General features: G+C 40.1%; 1 protein-coding gene across 1 annotated transcript; it reads right to left on the minus strand.

Annotated features, from left to right (window-relative positions):
- Positions 1 to 8559: 8559 nt before the first annotated feature.
- LOC132847771 (integumentary mucin C.1-like) lies at positions 8560 to 14459 on the minus strand (the record flags this gene model as incomplete). Its single annotated transcript, XM_060873309.1, has 4 exons — positions 14259 to 14459; positions 9918 to 10140; positions 9716 to 9833; positions 8560 to 8638 (listed from the first exon to the last, which is right to left on the minus strand). Coding segments are annotated over exons 1-4 (621 nt in total), but the record flags the coding sequence as incomplete, so codon positions are not given.
- Positions 14460 to 16485: the final 2026 nt, after the last annotated feature.

The raw sequence follows: 16485 nt of genomic DNA on the forward strand, positions 1-16485 counted from the left end.
TTAAATTCAAATTTCTGCATAAAAATCATATTAATTTATAACATTTAATTATATAACAAATAAAAATATAGATAAGAATATATATTAAATAGTAGGGATGAGCGAGTACAGCATTATCTGTATTTGTATCCGTATCTGTTAACCATATGAATTATCTGTATCTGTATCCGTACTCGGAGTGGGTGGGGCCTAACCCGGAAGTAGACAGGGCTTGTCTTGAAATGGGCGGGGCTAAAGCCAGTAATAATTAATTTGTAATATTTATAACACTAGCTTACTACCTTTATGTTTTTATGAAATACAGCAAAAACGTGTCAGACACTCAGTGTCTGGTTACTGGTTAGAGACAGCTGAAGGTTTAAAAAAGAAAAAAAAATCTCCGATAGGCAGAGACGCAATGAGAGTCGCATTCTACCAAGCAAGCACCACGTCTGAACGAACCCACATTTACCAGAACTCTACTGGTTAGTAAGTACGTATTATTAACGTTACAACCCGAAGTAAAAATCTGAAGAAACCCTAAACGTTAACGGAAAAGACCCGCGAACCCGAGTGACTGAGGGAGAGACAGAGAGCTGTTGTGTGTGTGACTGTGAATGAGCAGAGCGAGACACAGCAACACAATACATCTGTATGTGTGTAGGGGAGGGGCACTGTGACTAGCCTATCACAGAACGCTGACACAATCAGCTACCCAATGATGATTTTCATTCAATCCGAGCACAGATATTGACTCGTATTACTCGTATAATACTTGTACTCAGCAGAAGTGCTTTATCCGTACCGGATACTCGTTTCAGCCGAGTATCCGGCTCATCTCTATTAAATAGTATGTAGCAGAAATTTCAAGGTCAAATTAGAGTTTACGATTTCAATCAATGGAAACTAATATCAAATATATATTAATGGAGTTTCTATTGATTGAAAACAAACTCTAATTTGACCTTCAAATTAAATAGTAACCCTACTTCATATACTTTTGCCATTTAAATATATCTAATATTGGAACAATTTACTGTATAGAAACATTACCACAAATTTGTTTGATTGGGTTCATTTTGTCTGCTTTTACAACTTGTGTTGATGTTAGAACTGGTGATGTTTTGGGAAATATTTATGCATAAATATAGAAATTTCTAAGGGGTCACAAACTTTTAAGTAACATTGTATATAATACATAGCATATATACCTATTGAAAGTACATCAACATACATTACTGTGCGAGCTGCTTGTGTAGTTGGTTCTTTGATGGTTGTAGTATTTGCACTGGATAAAATGACCATGGTTTCTTCTTCTGCTGTTGTGGGTACAGTTTTAGATATGGCTGTTGGAATACTTGTATAGTTTTCTGCAGATGCTTCTGAGGTTATTGTAGCCAGTCTTGTAGATAAATTATTAGTTGTCAGTTTTGATGTTGCAGATGATGATACATTGGAGGCTTTGGTGATTTCCTCTAATTTTGGCTCCTGAAATGTTGTTGGTTCTGCAGTTTTTGTAGTTTGTGTTGTGTAGAAAGGTGTGGTGGTAAATTCTGCTGTTGGAAATGTAGTGGATGTCAATGTTGTAACAGTGGTTGTTTGTGAAATTGTACTTGTTGGAGTGCTAGTAGATGTCAGTCCAATTTTTTCTGATGTTGGTGGGGTGGTTGTGTATAAGGTTGTGGTCATGAATCCTGTTGTTGGTGCTGTAGTGTATGTTAATGTTGTAGAAGCAGTTGTTTCTGAAACTGTACTTTTTTCGGTAGTAGTAGGTGGTGCAGATGTTGTACCTTGTGTTATGTATATATGTGTACTGGAATATCTTGCTGAGAGTGTTGATAATGGCACGGTTGTAACAGTGACTGTTTCTTTTGTAGTAGTTGTTTCAGGATTTATACTTGTCGGGGTACTATTAGTTGTTAATGCGGTAGGTTCTGATGTTAGAGGTGCTGTAGTTGTTGAAACTTGTCTTGGGTGCAAAGTTGTGGTGGTAAATACTGTTGGTGGTGATGTATTGGATGCCAATGATGTAGCAGTGGTTGTTTTTGTTGGGGATGTAGTAGATGTCACTCCAGTTGTTTCCTGTGTTGTTCTTGCTGTTGCTGTTGTAGTTTGTGTTATGTACAAGGTTGTGGTGTCAAATTCTGTTGTTGGTGTTGTAGTGGATGTCACAGTTGAAGCAGGGGTTGTTTCAGAATTGGTACTTGTTGGTGCGCTAGTAAATGTCACCCCAGTTGTTTTTGGTGTTGTTAGTGTTGTGTTTGTTGTAGCTTGTGTTGTGTACCATATCATGGTGGTAAATTCTGTTATTGGAGTTGTACTGGATGGCACAGCTGTAGCAGTGGTTGTTTCTGAAATTGTACTTGTTGGGGTGGTAGTCGAAGTCACTAGGGTTGTTTTTGGTGTTAGAGTTGCTGTGGTTGTTGTTGTTTGTAAAGTTGTGGTGTCGAATTCTGTTAGTGTAGTACTGAATAGTACAATTGTAGCAGTGGTTGTTTCAGAATTTGTACTTGTTGGTGTGTTAGTTGTTTTAACTCCAGTTGATTCCTGTCTTGTTTGTGCTGTGGTTGTTGTAGCTTGTGTTGTGTACAAATTTGTGGTGGTAAATTCTGTTGTTGCTGTTGTAGTGGATGTTTCATTTGTAGCAGATGTTTTCTCTGGAATTGTGCTTGTTGGGGTAATAGTAGTTGTTACTGCAGTAGTTTCTGCTGTTGTTGTAGCTTGTGTTGTGTATAAAGTTATCGTGGCAGATTCTGTTGTTGGTGTTGTAGTGGATGCTTCAGTTGTATCAGTGGTCGTCTCGGGAATTGTACTTGTTGGGGTGCTAGTCATTGTCAATGTAGTTGTTTCTGCTGATGTTGGTGGTGTTTTATGTTGTGTTGTGTACAAAGTTGAGGTGTTTAATTCTTGTCTTGGTGTTGTAGTGGATGCCTCAATTGTAGCAGTGGTTGTCTTTGGAATTGTGCTTTTTGGGGTGCGAGTTGTTGTCAATGTGGTTGTTTCTGTTGATGTTGGAGGTATTGTAATTTGTTTTGTGTACAAAATCGTGGTGGCAGATTCTGTTGTTGGTGTTGTAGTGGATGCTTCAGTTGTTGCAGTGGTTTTCCCAGGAATTGTGCTTGTTGGGGTAACAGTAGTTGTCACTGCAGTTTTTTCTGCTGTTGTTGGTGGTGTGGTAGGTTGTGTTGTGTACAAAGTTGAGGCGTTAAATTCTGTTGTTGGTGTTGTAGTGGATGCTTCAGTTGTATCAGTGGTTGTCCCTGGAATTGTACTTGTTGGGGTGCTAGTCTTTGTCAATGTAGTTGTTTCTGCTGATGTTGGTGGTGTTGTACATTGTGTTGTGTACAAAATTGTGGTGGTTAATTCTGTTATTGTTGTTGTAGTGGATGTTTCAGTTGTAGCAGTGGTTGTCTCTGGAATTGTACTTGTTGAGGTGCTAGTCGTTGTCAATGTAGTTGTTTCTGCTGATGTTGGTGGTGTTTTAGGCTGTGTTGTGTACAAAGTTGAGGTGTTTAATTCTTGTCTTGGTGTTGTAGTGGATGCCTCAATTGTAGCAGTGGTTGTCTCTGGAATTGTGCTTTTAGGGGTGCGAGTTGTTGTCAATGTGGTTGTTTCTGTTGATGTTGGAGGTATTGTAACTTGTTTTGTGTACAAAATCGTGGTGGCAGATTCTGTTGTTGGTGTTGTAGTGGATGCTTCAGTTGTTGCAGTGGTTTTCCCAGGAATTGTGCTTGTTGGGGTAACAGTAGTTGTCACTGCAGTTTTTTCTACTGTTGTTGGTGGTGTGGTAGGTTGTGTTGTGTACAAAGTTGAGGCGTTAAATTCTGTTGTTGGTGTTGCAGTGGATGCTTCAGTTGTATCAGTGGTTGTCTCTGGAATTGTACTTGTTGGGGTGCTAGTCTTTGTCAATGTAGTTGTTTCTGCTGATGTTGGTTGTGTTGTAGGTTGTGTTGTGTATAAAGTTGAGGTGATTAATAGAGTTGTTGGTGCTGTAGTGGATGGTTCAGTTGTAGCAGTGGTTGTCATTGGAATTGTACTTGTTGGGGTAACAGTAGCTGTCACTGCAGTTGTTGGTGTTGTAGGTTGCGTTGTATATAAAGTCGAGGTGGTTAATTCTGCTGTTGGTGATGTAGTGGATGCATCAGTTGTAGCAATGGTTGTCACTGGAATTGTGCTTGTTGTGGTGCTAGTTGTTGTCAATGTGGTTGTTTCTGCTGATGTTGCAGGTGTTGTAGGTTGTTGTGTGTATAGAATTGTGGTGGCAGATTCTGTTGTTGGTGTTGTAGTAGATGTTTCAGTTGTTGCAGTGGTTGTCACTGGAATTGTGCTTATTGGGGTAATTGTTGGGGTTGTTGGGGTTTTTGCTGTTTTTGTTGGTGTTGTAGGTTGTGTTGTGTATGAAGTTAAGATGGTTAATTCTGCTGTTGGTGTTGTGAATGTTTCAGATGTTGCAGTGGTTATCACTGGAATTGTACTTGTTGGGATAATAGTAGTTGTCACTGCAGTAGTTTGTGCTGTTGTTGTAGGTTGTGTTGTGTATAAAGTTGTTGTGGCAGATTCTACTGTTGGTGGTGTAGTGGATGCTTCAGTTGTAGCAGTGGTTGTCTCAGCAATTGTACTTGTTGGGGTGCTGGTTGTTTCTGCTGATGTTGCAGGTGTTGTAGGTTGTGGCGTGTATAGAGTTGTGGTGGCAGATTCTGTTGCTGGTTTTGTAGTGGATGCTTCATTTTTTGCAGTGGTTGTCCCTGGAATTGTGCTTGTTGGGGTAACAGTAGTTGTCACTGCAGTAGTTTCTGCTATTTTTGTTGGTGTTGTAGGTTGTGTTGTGTACAAAGTTGTTGTGGCAGATTCTGTTGTTGGTAATGTAGTGGATGCTTCAGTTTTAGCAGTGGTTGTCTCTGGAATTGTCTTTGTTGGGGTGCTAGTTGATGTCAATGTGGTTGTTTCTGCTGATGTTTGTGGTGTTGAAAGTTGTGTTGTGTACAAAGTTGTGGTTGCAGATTCTGCTGTTGGTGGTGTAGTGGACGCTTCATTTGTTGCAGTGGTTGTCCCTGGAATTGTGCTTGTTGGGGTCACTGCAGTTGTTTCTGCTGTTGTTGGTGGTGTGGTAGGTTGTGTTGTGTACAAAATCGTAGTTGCAGATTCTGCTGTTGGTGGTGTTGTGGATGCTTCACTTGTTGCAGTGGTTGTCCCTGGAATTGTGCTTTTTGGGGTAAAAGTAGTTGTCACTGCAGTTGTTTTTGCTGTTGTTGGTGGTGTGGTAGGTTGTGTTGTGTACAAAATTGTGGTGGCAGATTCTGCTGTTGGTGGTGTAGTGGATGCTTCATTTGTTGCAGTGGTTGTCCCTGGAATTGTGCTTGTTGGGGTAAAAGTAGTTGTCACTGCAGTTGTTTTTGCTGTTGTTGGTGGTGTGGTAGGTTGTGTTGTGTACAAAATTGTGGTGGAAGATTCTGTTCTTGGTGTTGTAGTGGATGCTTCACTTGTTGCAGTGGTTGTCCCAGGAATTGTGCTTGTTGGGGTAACAGTAGTCACTGTAGTTATTTCTGCTGTTGTTGGTCGTGTTGTAGGTTGTGTTGTGTACAAAATTGTGGTTGCAGTTTCTGCTGTTGGTGGTGTAGTGGATGCTTCATTTGTTGCAGTGGTTGTCCCTGGTATTGTGCTTGTGGGGGTAACAGTTGTTGTCACTGCAGTTGTTACTGCAGATGTTGGTGGTGTTCTATGTTCTGTTGTGTATAGAGTTGTGGTGGCAGATTCTGTTGCTGGTGTTGTAGTGGATGTTTCAGTTGTAACAGTGGTTGTCACTGGAATTGTACTTGTTGGGGTGCTCATCGTTGTCACTGCAGCAGTTTCTGCTGATGTTGGTGGTGTTGTAGGTTGTGTTGTGTGCAAAGGTGAGGTGGTCAATTCTGTTGTTGGTGTTGGAGTGGATGCACCAGTTGTCACAGTGGTTATTTCTTGAATTGTACTTGTTGGGGTGCTGGTTGTTGTCAATGTGGTTGTTTCTGCTGATGTTGGTGGTGTTGTAGGTTGTGTTGAGTATAGAGTTGTGGTGGCAGATTTTGTTGTTGGTGTTGTAGTGGATGTTTCAGTTGTTGGAGTGGTTGTCACTGGAATTGTGCTTGTTGGGGTAACAGTTGTTGTCACTGCAGTAGTTTCTGCTGATGTTGGTGGTGTTGTAGCTTGTGTAGTGTACAAAGTTGTGGTGGAAGATTCTGTTGTTGGTTTTGTAGTGGATGTTTCAGTTGTATCAGTGGTTGTCTCTGGAATTGTGCTTGGTGGGGTAACAGTTGTTGTCACTGCAGAAGTTTCTGCTGATTTTGGTGGTGTTATATGTTCTGTTGTGTATAGTGTTGTGGTGGCAGATTCTGTTGTTGGTATTGTAGTGGAAGTTTCAGTTGTAACAGTGGTCGTCACTGGAATTGTGCTTGTTGGGGTAACAGTTGATGTCACTGCTGTAGTTTCTGCTGATGTTGGTGGTGTTGTAGGTTGTGTTGCGTATAGAGTTGTGGTGGCAGATTCTGTTGTTGGTGTTGACGTGGATGCACCAGTTGTCACAGTGGTTGTCTCTTGAATTTTACTTGTTGGGGTGCTGGTTGTTGTCAATGTGTTTGTTTCTGCTGATGTTGGTGGCGTTGTAGGTTGTTTTGTGTACAATGTTGTGGTGGCAGATTCTGTTGTTGGTGATGTAGTGGATGCTTCACTTGTTGCAGTGGTTGTCCCTGGAATTGTGCTTGGTGGGGTAACAGTTGCTGTTACTGCTGTAGTTTCTGCTGATGTTGATGGTGTTGTAGGTTGTGTTGTGTGCAAAGTTGAGGTGGTTAATTCTGTTGTTGGTTTTGGAGTGGATGCACCAGTTGTCACAATGGTTGTCTCTTGAATTGTACTTGTTGGGGTGCTGGTTGTTGTCAATGTGGTTGATTCTGTTGATGTTGGTGGTGTTGTAGGTTGTGTTGTGTACAATTTTGTGGTGACAGATTCTGTTGTTAGTGTTGTTCTGGATGTTTCAGTTGATGCAGTGGTTGTCTCTGGAATTGTACTTGTTGGGGTAACAGTAGTTGTCACAGCAGTTGGTGTTGGAGTGGATGCTTCAATTGTTGCAGTGGTTGTCTCTTGAATTGTACTTGTTGGGGTGCTGGTTGTTGTCAATGTGGTTGTTTCTGCTGATGTTGATGGTGTTGTAGGTTCTGTTGTGTATAGAGTTGTGGTGTCAGATTCTGTTGTTGGTGTTGCAGTGGATGTTTCAGTTGTAACAGTGGTTGTCTCTGGAATTGTGCTTGTTGGGGTAACAGTTGATGTCACTGCTGTAGTTTCTGCTGATGTTGGTGGTGTTGTAGGTTGTGTTGAGTATAGAGTTGTGGTGGCAGATTCTGTTGTTGGTGTTGGGGCGGATGCACCAGTTGTCACAGTGGTTGTCTCTTGAATTGTACTTGTTGGGGTGCTGGTTGTTGTCAATGTGGTTGTTTCTGCTGATGTTGGTGGTGTTGTAGGTTGTGTTGTGTACAATGTTGTGGTGGCAGATTCTGTTGTTGGTGTTCTGGATGTTTCAGTTGATGCAGGAGTTGTCTCTGGAATTATACTTGTTGGGGTAACAATAGTTGTCACAGCAGTTGTTTCTGCTGATGTTGGTGGTGTTGTAGGTTGTGTTGTGTACAATGTTGTGGTGGCAGATTCTGTTGTTGGTGTTGTTCTGGATGTTTCAGTTGATGCAGTGGTTGTCTCTGGAATTGTGCTTGTTGGGGTAACAGTTGTTGTTACTGCTGTAGTTTCTGCTGATGTTGATGGTGTTGTAGGTTGTGTTGTGTGCAAAGTTGAGGTGGTTATTTCTGTTGTTGGTGATGGAGTGGATGCACCAGTTGTCACAATGATTGTCTCTTGAATTGTACTTGTTAGGGTGCTGGTTGTTGTCAATGTGGTTGATTCTGCTGATGTTGGTGGTGTTGTAGGTTTTGTTGTGTACAACGTTGTGGTGGCAGATTCTGTTGTTGGTGTTGTACTGGATGTTTCAGTTGATGCAGTGCTTGTCGCCGGAATTGTACTTGTTGGGGTAACAGTATTTTTCACAGCAGTTGTTTCTGCTGATGTTGGTGGTGTTGTAGGTTCTGTTGTGTATAGTGTTGTTGTGGCAGATTCTGTTGCTGGTGTTGTAGTGGATGTTTCAGTTGTAACAATGGTTGTCTCTGGAATTGTACTTGTTTGGGTGATGATTGTTGTCAATGTGATTGTTTCTGCTGATGTTGGTGGTGTTGTAGGTTCAGTTGTGTATAGAGTTGTGGTGGCAGATTCTGTTGATGGTGTTGTAGTGGATGCACCAGTTGTCACAGTTGTTGTCTCTTGAATTGTACTTGTTGGGGTGCTGGTTGTTGTCAATGTGGTTGTTTCTGCTGATGTTGGTGGTGTTGTATGTTCTGTTGTGTATAGAGTTGTGGTTGCAGATTCTCTTGTTGGTGTTGTAGTGGATGTTTCAGTTGTACCATTGGTTGTCTCTGGATCTGTGCTTGTTGGGGTAAAAGTAGTTGTTAGTGCAGTAGTTTCTGCTGATGTTGGTGGTGTTGTAGGTTGTGTTGTGTATAGAGTTGTGGTGGCAGATTCTGTTGTTGGTGTTGGGGCGGATGCACCAGTTGACACAGTGGTTGTCTCTTGAATTGTACTTGTTTGGGTGCTGGTTGTTGTCAATGTGGTTGTTTCTGCTGATGTTGGTGGTGTTGTAGGTTGTGTTGTGTACAATGTTGTGGTGGCAGATTCTGTTGTTGGTGTTGTTCTGGATGTTTCAGTTGATGCAGTGGTTGTCTCTGGAATTTTACTTGTTGGGGTAACAGTAGTTGTCACAGCAGTTGTTTCTGCTGATGTTGTTGGTGTTGTAGGTTCTGTTGTATATAGAGTTGTGGTGGCAGATTCTGTTGTTGGTGTTGTAGTGGATGTTTCAGTTGTAACAGTGGTTGTCTCTGGAATTGTATTTGTTGGGGTAATGGTTGTTGTCACTGCAGTAATTTCTGCTGATGTTGGTGGTGTTGTAGGTTGTGTTGAGTATAGAGTTGTGGTGGCAGATTCTGTTATTGGTGTTGTAGTGGATGTTTCACTTGTTGGAGTGGTTGTCTCTGGAATTGTGCTTGTTGGGGTAACAGTTGTTGTTACTGCTGTAGTTTCTGCTGATGTTGATGGTGTTGTAGGTTGTGTTGTGTGCAAAGTTGAGGTGGTTAATTCTGTTGTTGGTGTTGGAGTGGATGCACCAGTTGTCACAATGGTTGTCTCTTGAATTGTACTTGTTGGGGTGCTGGTTGTTGTCAATGTGGTTGATTCTGTTGATGTTTGTGGTGTTGTAGGTTTTGTTGTGTACAATGTTGTGGTGGCAGATTCTGTTGTTGGTGTTGTACTGGATGTTTCAGTTGATGCAGTGCTTGTCGCCGGAATTGTACTTGTTGGGGTAACAGTATTTTTCACAGCAGTTGTTTCTGCTGATGTTGGTGGTGCTGTAGGTTCTGTTGTCACAGTGGTTGTCTCTGAAATTGTGCTTGTTGTTGTGCTAGTTGTTGTCAATGTGGTTGTTTCTGCTGATGTTGGTGGTGTTGTAGTTTGTGTTGTGTACAAAATTGTGGTTGAAGATTCTGTTCTTGGTGTTGTAGTGGATGCTTCACTTGTTGCAGTGGTTGTCCATGGAATTGTGCTTGTTGGGGTAACAATAGTTGTCTCTCCAGTTGTTTCTGCTGTTGTTGGTTGTGTTGTAGGTTGTGTAGTGTACAACATTGTGGTTGCAGATTCTGCTGTTGGTGATGTAGTGGATGCTTCAGTTGTCACAGTGGTTGTCTCTGAAATTGTGCTTGTTGGTGTGCTAGTTGTTGTCCATGTGGTTGTTTCTGCTGATGTTGGTGGTGTTGTAGTTTGTGTTGTGTACAAAATTGTGGTTGAAGATTCTGTTCTTGGTGTTGTAGTGGATGCTTCACTTGTTGCAGTGGTTGTCCATGGAATTGTGCTTGTTGGGGTAACAATAGTTGTCTCTCCAGTGGTTTCTGCTGTTGTTGGTTGTGTTGTAGGTTGTGTAGTGTACAACATTGTGGTTGCAGATTCTGCTGTTGGTGATGTAGTGGATGCTTCAGTTGTCACAGTGGTTGTCTCTGAAATTGTGCTTGTTGCTGTGCTAGTTGTTGTCAATGTGGTTGTTTCTGCTGATGTTGGTGGTGTTGTAGGTTGTGGTGTGTATATGGCTGTTGTGGCAGATTCTGATGTTGGTGTTGTAGTGGATGTTTCAGTTGTTGCAGTGGTTGTCACTGGAATTGTGCTTGTTGGGGTAACAGTAGTTGTCACTGTGGTAGATTCTGCTGTTGTTGGTGTAGGTTGTGTTGTGTATAAAGTTGTCATGGCAGATTCTGCTGTTGGTAATATAGTGGATGCTTCAGCTGTAGCAGTGGTTGTTTCTGGAATTGTACTTGTTGAGGTGGTAGTTGTTGTCATTGTAGTTGTTTCTGCTGATGTTGGTGGTGTTGTAGGTTGTGTTGTGTATAAAGTTGAGGTGATTAATTCTGTTGTTAATGTTGGTGTTGTGGTGGATGTCATTGTTGTAGCAGTGGTTGTCTCCGGAATTGTACTTAGGGTGCTGGTTGTTGTCAACGTGGTTGTTTCTGCTGTTGTTGGTGGTGTTGTAGGTTGTGTTGTGTATAAAGTTGAGGTCATTAATTCTGTTGTTGGTGTTGTAGTGGATGCTTCAGTTGTCACAGTGGTTGTCTCTGGAATTGTGCTTGTTGGGTTGCTAGTTGTTGCCAATGTGGTTGTTTCTGCTGATGTTGTAGGTTGTGGTGTGTATAGAGTTGTGGTGGCAGATTCTGATGTTCGTGCTTTAGTGGATGTTTCAGTTGTTGCAGTGGTTGTCTCTGGAATTGTACTTGTTGGGGTGCTAGTTATTGTCAGTGTAGTTGTTTCTGCTGATGTTGGTGGTGTAGGTTGTGTTGTGTACAAACTTGTATCCTCTATAGTTGTTGAATCCTGAATTGTACTTGTTGAAGCATTATTCAGTACAGATGTAGTTGATTCTGCTGTTGTTTGTGCTTGTGCTGTATATGCACTGACCCCCAGCCATAGACATACTGTCACAAGTGTAGAATATAATTATTAAATCTACCAAAATAAGTTTCAGTCATGTAATTTTGCATTGATTTTAAAGTTAATCAATGAATCTCTTACATTCTGGCATTCAATAGATCATGTGACAGTTAATGTACGAAGCGAATTCACATAGTATATTAAAAAAGTATTTATTCATTACATTATAATAATATTTACAGGCACTTTTTTATAATATACTTTTAATATACTTATATACTTTAATATACTTATAATATACTTTTTTGTAATTTTTTAAAAGACACACATTCAATCTTAAAATATCAGGTTTACTTACGTATAGTGAGATGAGCATAACTGATCTTGTTATATTTAGAAAAATCAAACCTGTTGATATTGAATAAGACAAAAATTAGAGTTTTTTTGTATTATGTGTTAAATAGTATTTAGCAACAAAAATATTAACAGAATATAATACATTTAACTAAGGAATATAATAATAAGAATAACAATTATGCCTCTTAATTTATTTTCTGTTATATTTACTTTTACAAGTCTGTTTTCCATGAGCTAAATAAAAACAAATATGAAATAAATAAAAAAAGAGCTATATTACCTTGTTTTATTCAAGAAATTCATGACTGTCAAATTTCAACACTGAAAATTTGTCCCTGTAACTCTGTCAGTAATAGCCTTAATGACAACAGAGTCTGTCATGACAAATGGTTCACACGAAGTGTAAGCAGGCTTTACTGGGTGTGGTTAGAGGTGGATCTCAACAGGAGTCTTTCCTTTTCATGAAAAATGACTATTTTTATACAACTTAACAATAATGGGTGTGTTTCATAATGCAGAGATTATTATCAGAAATAAAACTGAGTAAATCTGTTAATCACATAAATCAGGAAATTTACTACTGTATCAGTGACCTTAAGACAATAAGATTTATGCATCTTAAAAGTGGTTATTGTTGTCTGTTGGCTGCTGTTCAGAGCCACAGCACTGGATCATGCGATCTGCATATCTGATGTGAAAAAGCTTTTTCTGGATTCTCTTCCTCCCATTTCATCCGGGTTTGGGACCAGCATTAGATACACTTTAAAAGTACAATTTTCTGCTAGAAAAGCTGTTAGAAATGTGCATTATTGGACTACCTACTGTATTATTTATTCTGTCAAGATCTGATTTTAAAAAAAAATAAAGATTACATTGTATATTTATGAAATACATTCGGGTTTATTCATGTCTTGTTTCTGTTGTTCTGTTGTGTTGTTAATTCTTAATCCACTATGATCTACACAATTCATAAACACTTGTTCACAATTAGGGATCTGATTATTACAAGCTAATACAATGACAACAACATAAATCATTAAAAGCAATAATTATGCAAATTACACAATTATTTTTAAAATGTTTTGAAAGATTTCTCAGATTTTATTGTTTGATTTGATTAAATTAGAAAGTTATACAAGAAATATAAAAAACAAACAAACAAACTGCAGCCTCTTGACGTAAAACTCTTTGTTACACCCAAGCGTATCTCTCCTTGTGCTGCGTCACATTTTACATAATAATACTCACAATACAAAGGTCAAGCAATTGCATTTTATTTGAAAAATGAGTCACTGGTAGTGGAATGTTGTTAGAGTGTTCCATGTTTTGTTTGTAGATTCAGTTGTCATTACACCTACATATATATATATATATATATATATATATATATATATATATATATATATATATATATATATATATATATATGGGTCACACACACACACACACACACACACACACACATATATATATATATATATATATATATATATATATATATATATATATATATATATATATATATATATAAATAAATAGTGGGTGATAGGAAAAGGAGTGTAAAAGGAGTACTATGCTAACTCTTGGTAGGGCCTCAAAATAGCTTACATTTTTTGTGGCATGGATTCAAAAAGATTCCTGAGATATTCATGTTGCAAGCTAGTAGTGAGTAATTTACCATTTTTACCATTTTTCTGCTTAAGATGTAACATTAGTGTCAGAGGCAATTGCAGTTTAAACATTTATTTATAAAGGCAGGCAGACAAATTTAATACATCAGTCAAAAACAAAACAAAGGCAGAAGTCAGACGATCAAGAAATGGTGCAGCTAATCAAGACAAACAAGGGAGACAATATGAGAGGACATGGGTGGAGACAAGACATGATCAAAACAAAATATATGTGGTAAACTATGAATGACAACAATGAAAGCACAAGTAGTAGCACTACAGGCTGCTCTGTGCACTGAGCTGCTTTAGCTTTATCTCCAAAATCTTCACTTTAATATTCAGTTTGATAACCTTAACGATATTCTGATAACAGCAGTTGTGTCAATCCTATATTCTGTAGGTGTTATGGCGATCACACTCTAAATCTCATTCTAACATATGGATTAAACGCAGAAAATTTTACTAAGCTGTCTCAAACTGTTTCCTCATCTCATTTAAAATGTGTCTGAGACATCATATATACACTTTGCTACATTTCTCTGTCAAACATACGCAGTCTGACCTCACAAAACAGACAACACATCAGATGAAGCACCATCTTAATTCAGTTAAATTAAATTTTAACCATTTAGAATTTTTAACAATGGGCTTTGCATCAAATCATAAATCTAAACATTAAGAAAAAAAAATTACAAGGTTTACCATTTAAATTCATTTCATAATGAGCTAGCCAGAGGCAATGGAGGCCAGGACAAACTGGAGAGGTCATATGCAGAATAAACCTTAAAAACAGACACCAGAGTATGTGATTGTTTAATTTAATTTCCTTCCTTATATAGTCAAGTGGAGTTTTTGGATCTTTTGACCAATATAGCACTTTATTCATTTTAAATTGAACACTGTCATCAATTGTTTAGTTTGAAGCCATTGCCATGATCTCCATGTGTTACTATACACAGCAGTCAGGCCATCTTCATCAGTGAGAATTTCCAAGCAATGCAAAAGACCAGAAGTAGGGCATTCAGTGAGAATAAGCTGTCAGAGACACTGGAAGCTCATGAGTAGCATGTGTAGCTTAGCAGAGAGAAAGAGAGAGAGAGTGTTGTGATCATATAATGATTAATGGCAATGAACAGGCAGGAACTCCAGCAAAGACAGCCAATGTACACTTTCGGGTTTGCAATGCAGGAACAATGCAGGGCTATTAAACTGTGCCTATACTGCAGGGAGGTGGGGCATGTCCAACAAAAGGTCAGGCTTGCCATTGAGTAAGGGGCAGTGGCGAGCCGACGGTCTCCAGTCCCCTCCAAGGCCCGCCTCAAGTTTATCACTCTTGTCGACCATACCTACGATTATGTGGCCTTTGTGGACCCAGGAGTGGACTTGCAAATCTTGGACCTTGAGCTGGTACATCAACTGCATATCGATACTGAACCCTTCCACGCTCTCTGTTCGGGCTCTGTATGGTCATATCCTTGATCAGGCAACCTATCTCACCAACCCACTGCAGGTCACTATTGTAGAGCATCATCACAAGAGGCCTTCATTCCTGTTTATGGTTCCTGTTTATGGATGGTCTTCAGTAAAGCACAGGCCTCCTTCCTACCTCCTCACTGACCATAGGATTGGTCTACCGATCTCCTTCTGGGCAGTTCCCCTCCCTGTGGCCATGTCTACAGTCTTACTGACCCCAAAGGGGAGGCTATGACCACTTATATACAGGAGTCTCTCACTGCTGCTCTGATCCACCCATTTTCCTTCCTACTGGAGCTTTTGGGTTTTTTGTTGTTGAAAAGATAGAGAGGTCCCCTAGACCCTGCATTGACTTTTGGGCTCTCAACAACATACGTATTAAAATATATTAAGAACTGTTTTATGCTGCCACTTATGTCATCAGGTTTCAATCGTCTACTCCAAACTTGATCTCTGTAACACTTACCATCTTGTGCTCATCAAGGAGGGCGATGAATAGAAAACAGCGTTCAACACAGCCACTGGCCATTACAAGTACCTGGGCATGCTGTTCAGCATAACCGACATGCCCACGGTATTCCAGGCACTCATCAATGATGTGTTGTGGGAGATGCTGAATCGGTAAATCTTCGTTTGGTTAGAGGACATTCGCATATTCTTCAGCTCTCTGGAAGAGCATCAACAACACATCCAAACCATGCTTTGTCACTTGCTGGAGAACTGTCTGTTTGTAAAGGTGGAGAAATGCAACTTTGTCCTCTTGGTAGGCAGCATCCAGATGTATCAGGCTCAGATTATGGCTATCAGAGAGTGGCTGTCTGACTGACTATTGAACGTAACTATGCCATTGGGGATCAGCTGACGCACACTTTTGAGTTTGCAGTGTCAGTGTACACCTTGGTTGTGGAACTTCTGGGTTGTACACCATTTTCTGCTCTCCCTCACTACCAACACCAACCCACTGTTGGTTGAAGGACACTCTTCACCAAATGGTCTTCACTGTTAACCTAGTGCTCTCGATTTCCTTCTTGCCCTTAGTTTTGGTTTTGAATCCAGTCCTTGGCATCGCATGATACTGGTGAAAAGGAGAAGGGACACCAAAAGCGGTGCTTGAAGAAGCGGAAGCGCAGTAAGCAGGTGGGTGTCTGTGCTAACAAAAGCCAGCCATCTGGCTCTCCCGTTCATTCTAGTTTCAAATGTTGGCTCCCTGGACAATAAACTGGACATTTTCAGACTGGACTACTGCATCTCTCTTCTGTCAGGGCTACATCTGAACACAAATCAATGCAGCTGTGTGACTTGTTTTTAGCCTGTCTTTTAATCTTATGCATGACCCCACTGCTATCCTCACTCCAATGGCTTCCAGTAGCTAAAGGCATAAGATTCAAAAGACTGATGTCTGCCTTCAAGCAGTCCCTCTTATCTCAAATCTCTTATCACTCCTCTCACTGCACTTTGTTCCCTCAAATCTACTAGCACTGCTTGGCTGGTTCCACCATCTGTCAAAATATGAGCTAGGTATATATCAAGTTCTGTCACCTAGGTTGTGGAATAAACTTCCTCTAGATGCCTGGACAGTTAGGTCAATGGTTATCTTTATTGACAGGTGTAAACCTTTTCTTGAAAAACTTAAACTAGCACTTATTTTTCCCTGCTTGTTGTATGTATTCATACATTTAAAAAACGTGCTATAATTTCACCCAACAGAGATTTTGTCCAAAGTCTAGTGAACCAGTGTTGATGTATTCACTGATAGAGATTTCAAAGCACATTTGTACACTGCTTTGTATCAGGGCATCTGTGAATGTGTAATTGCATATGTGAGTCAGGGTTTGAGTCAACTGGAAACCCTTCAGTCCTGCCCATAGTGGATCTCCTCTGTGCAGCAAGATGTGGAGATCAATCCGAGAGGCAGGCAACAGAGGTTACTAAGCAAGAAGAGAGAATGTTTGCTGGAAGATGGAAAGTTTATGCA

The sequence above is a fragment of the Tachysurus vachellii genome, chromosome 6 (genome assembly GCF_030014155.1).
Source record: "Tachysurus vachellii isolate PV-2020 chromosome 6, HZAU_Pvac_v1, whole genome shotgun sequence".
Lineage (NCBI taxonomy): Eukaryota > Metazoa > Chordata > Actinopteri > Siluriformes > Bagridae > Tachysurus > Tachysurus vachellii.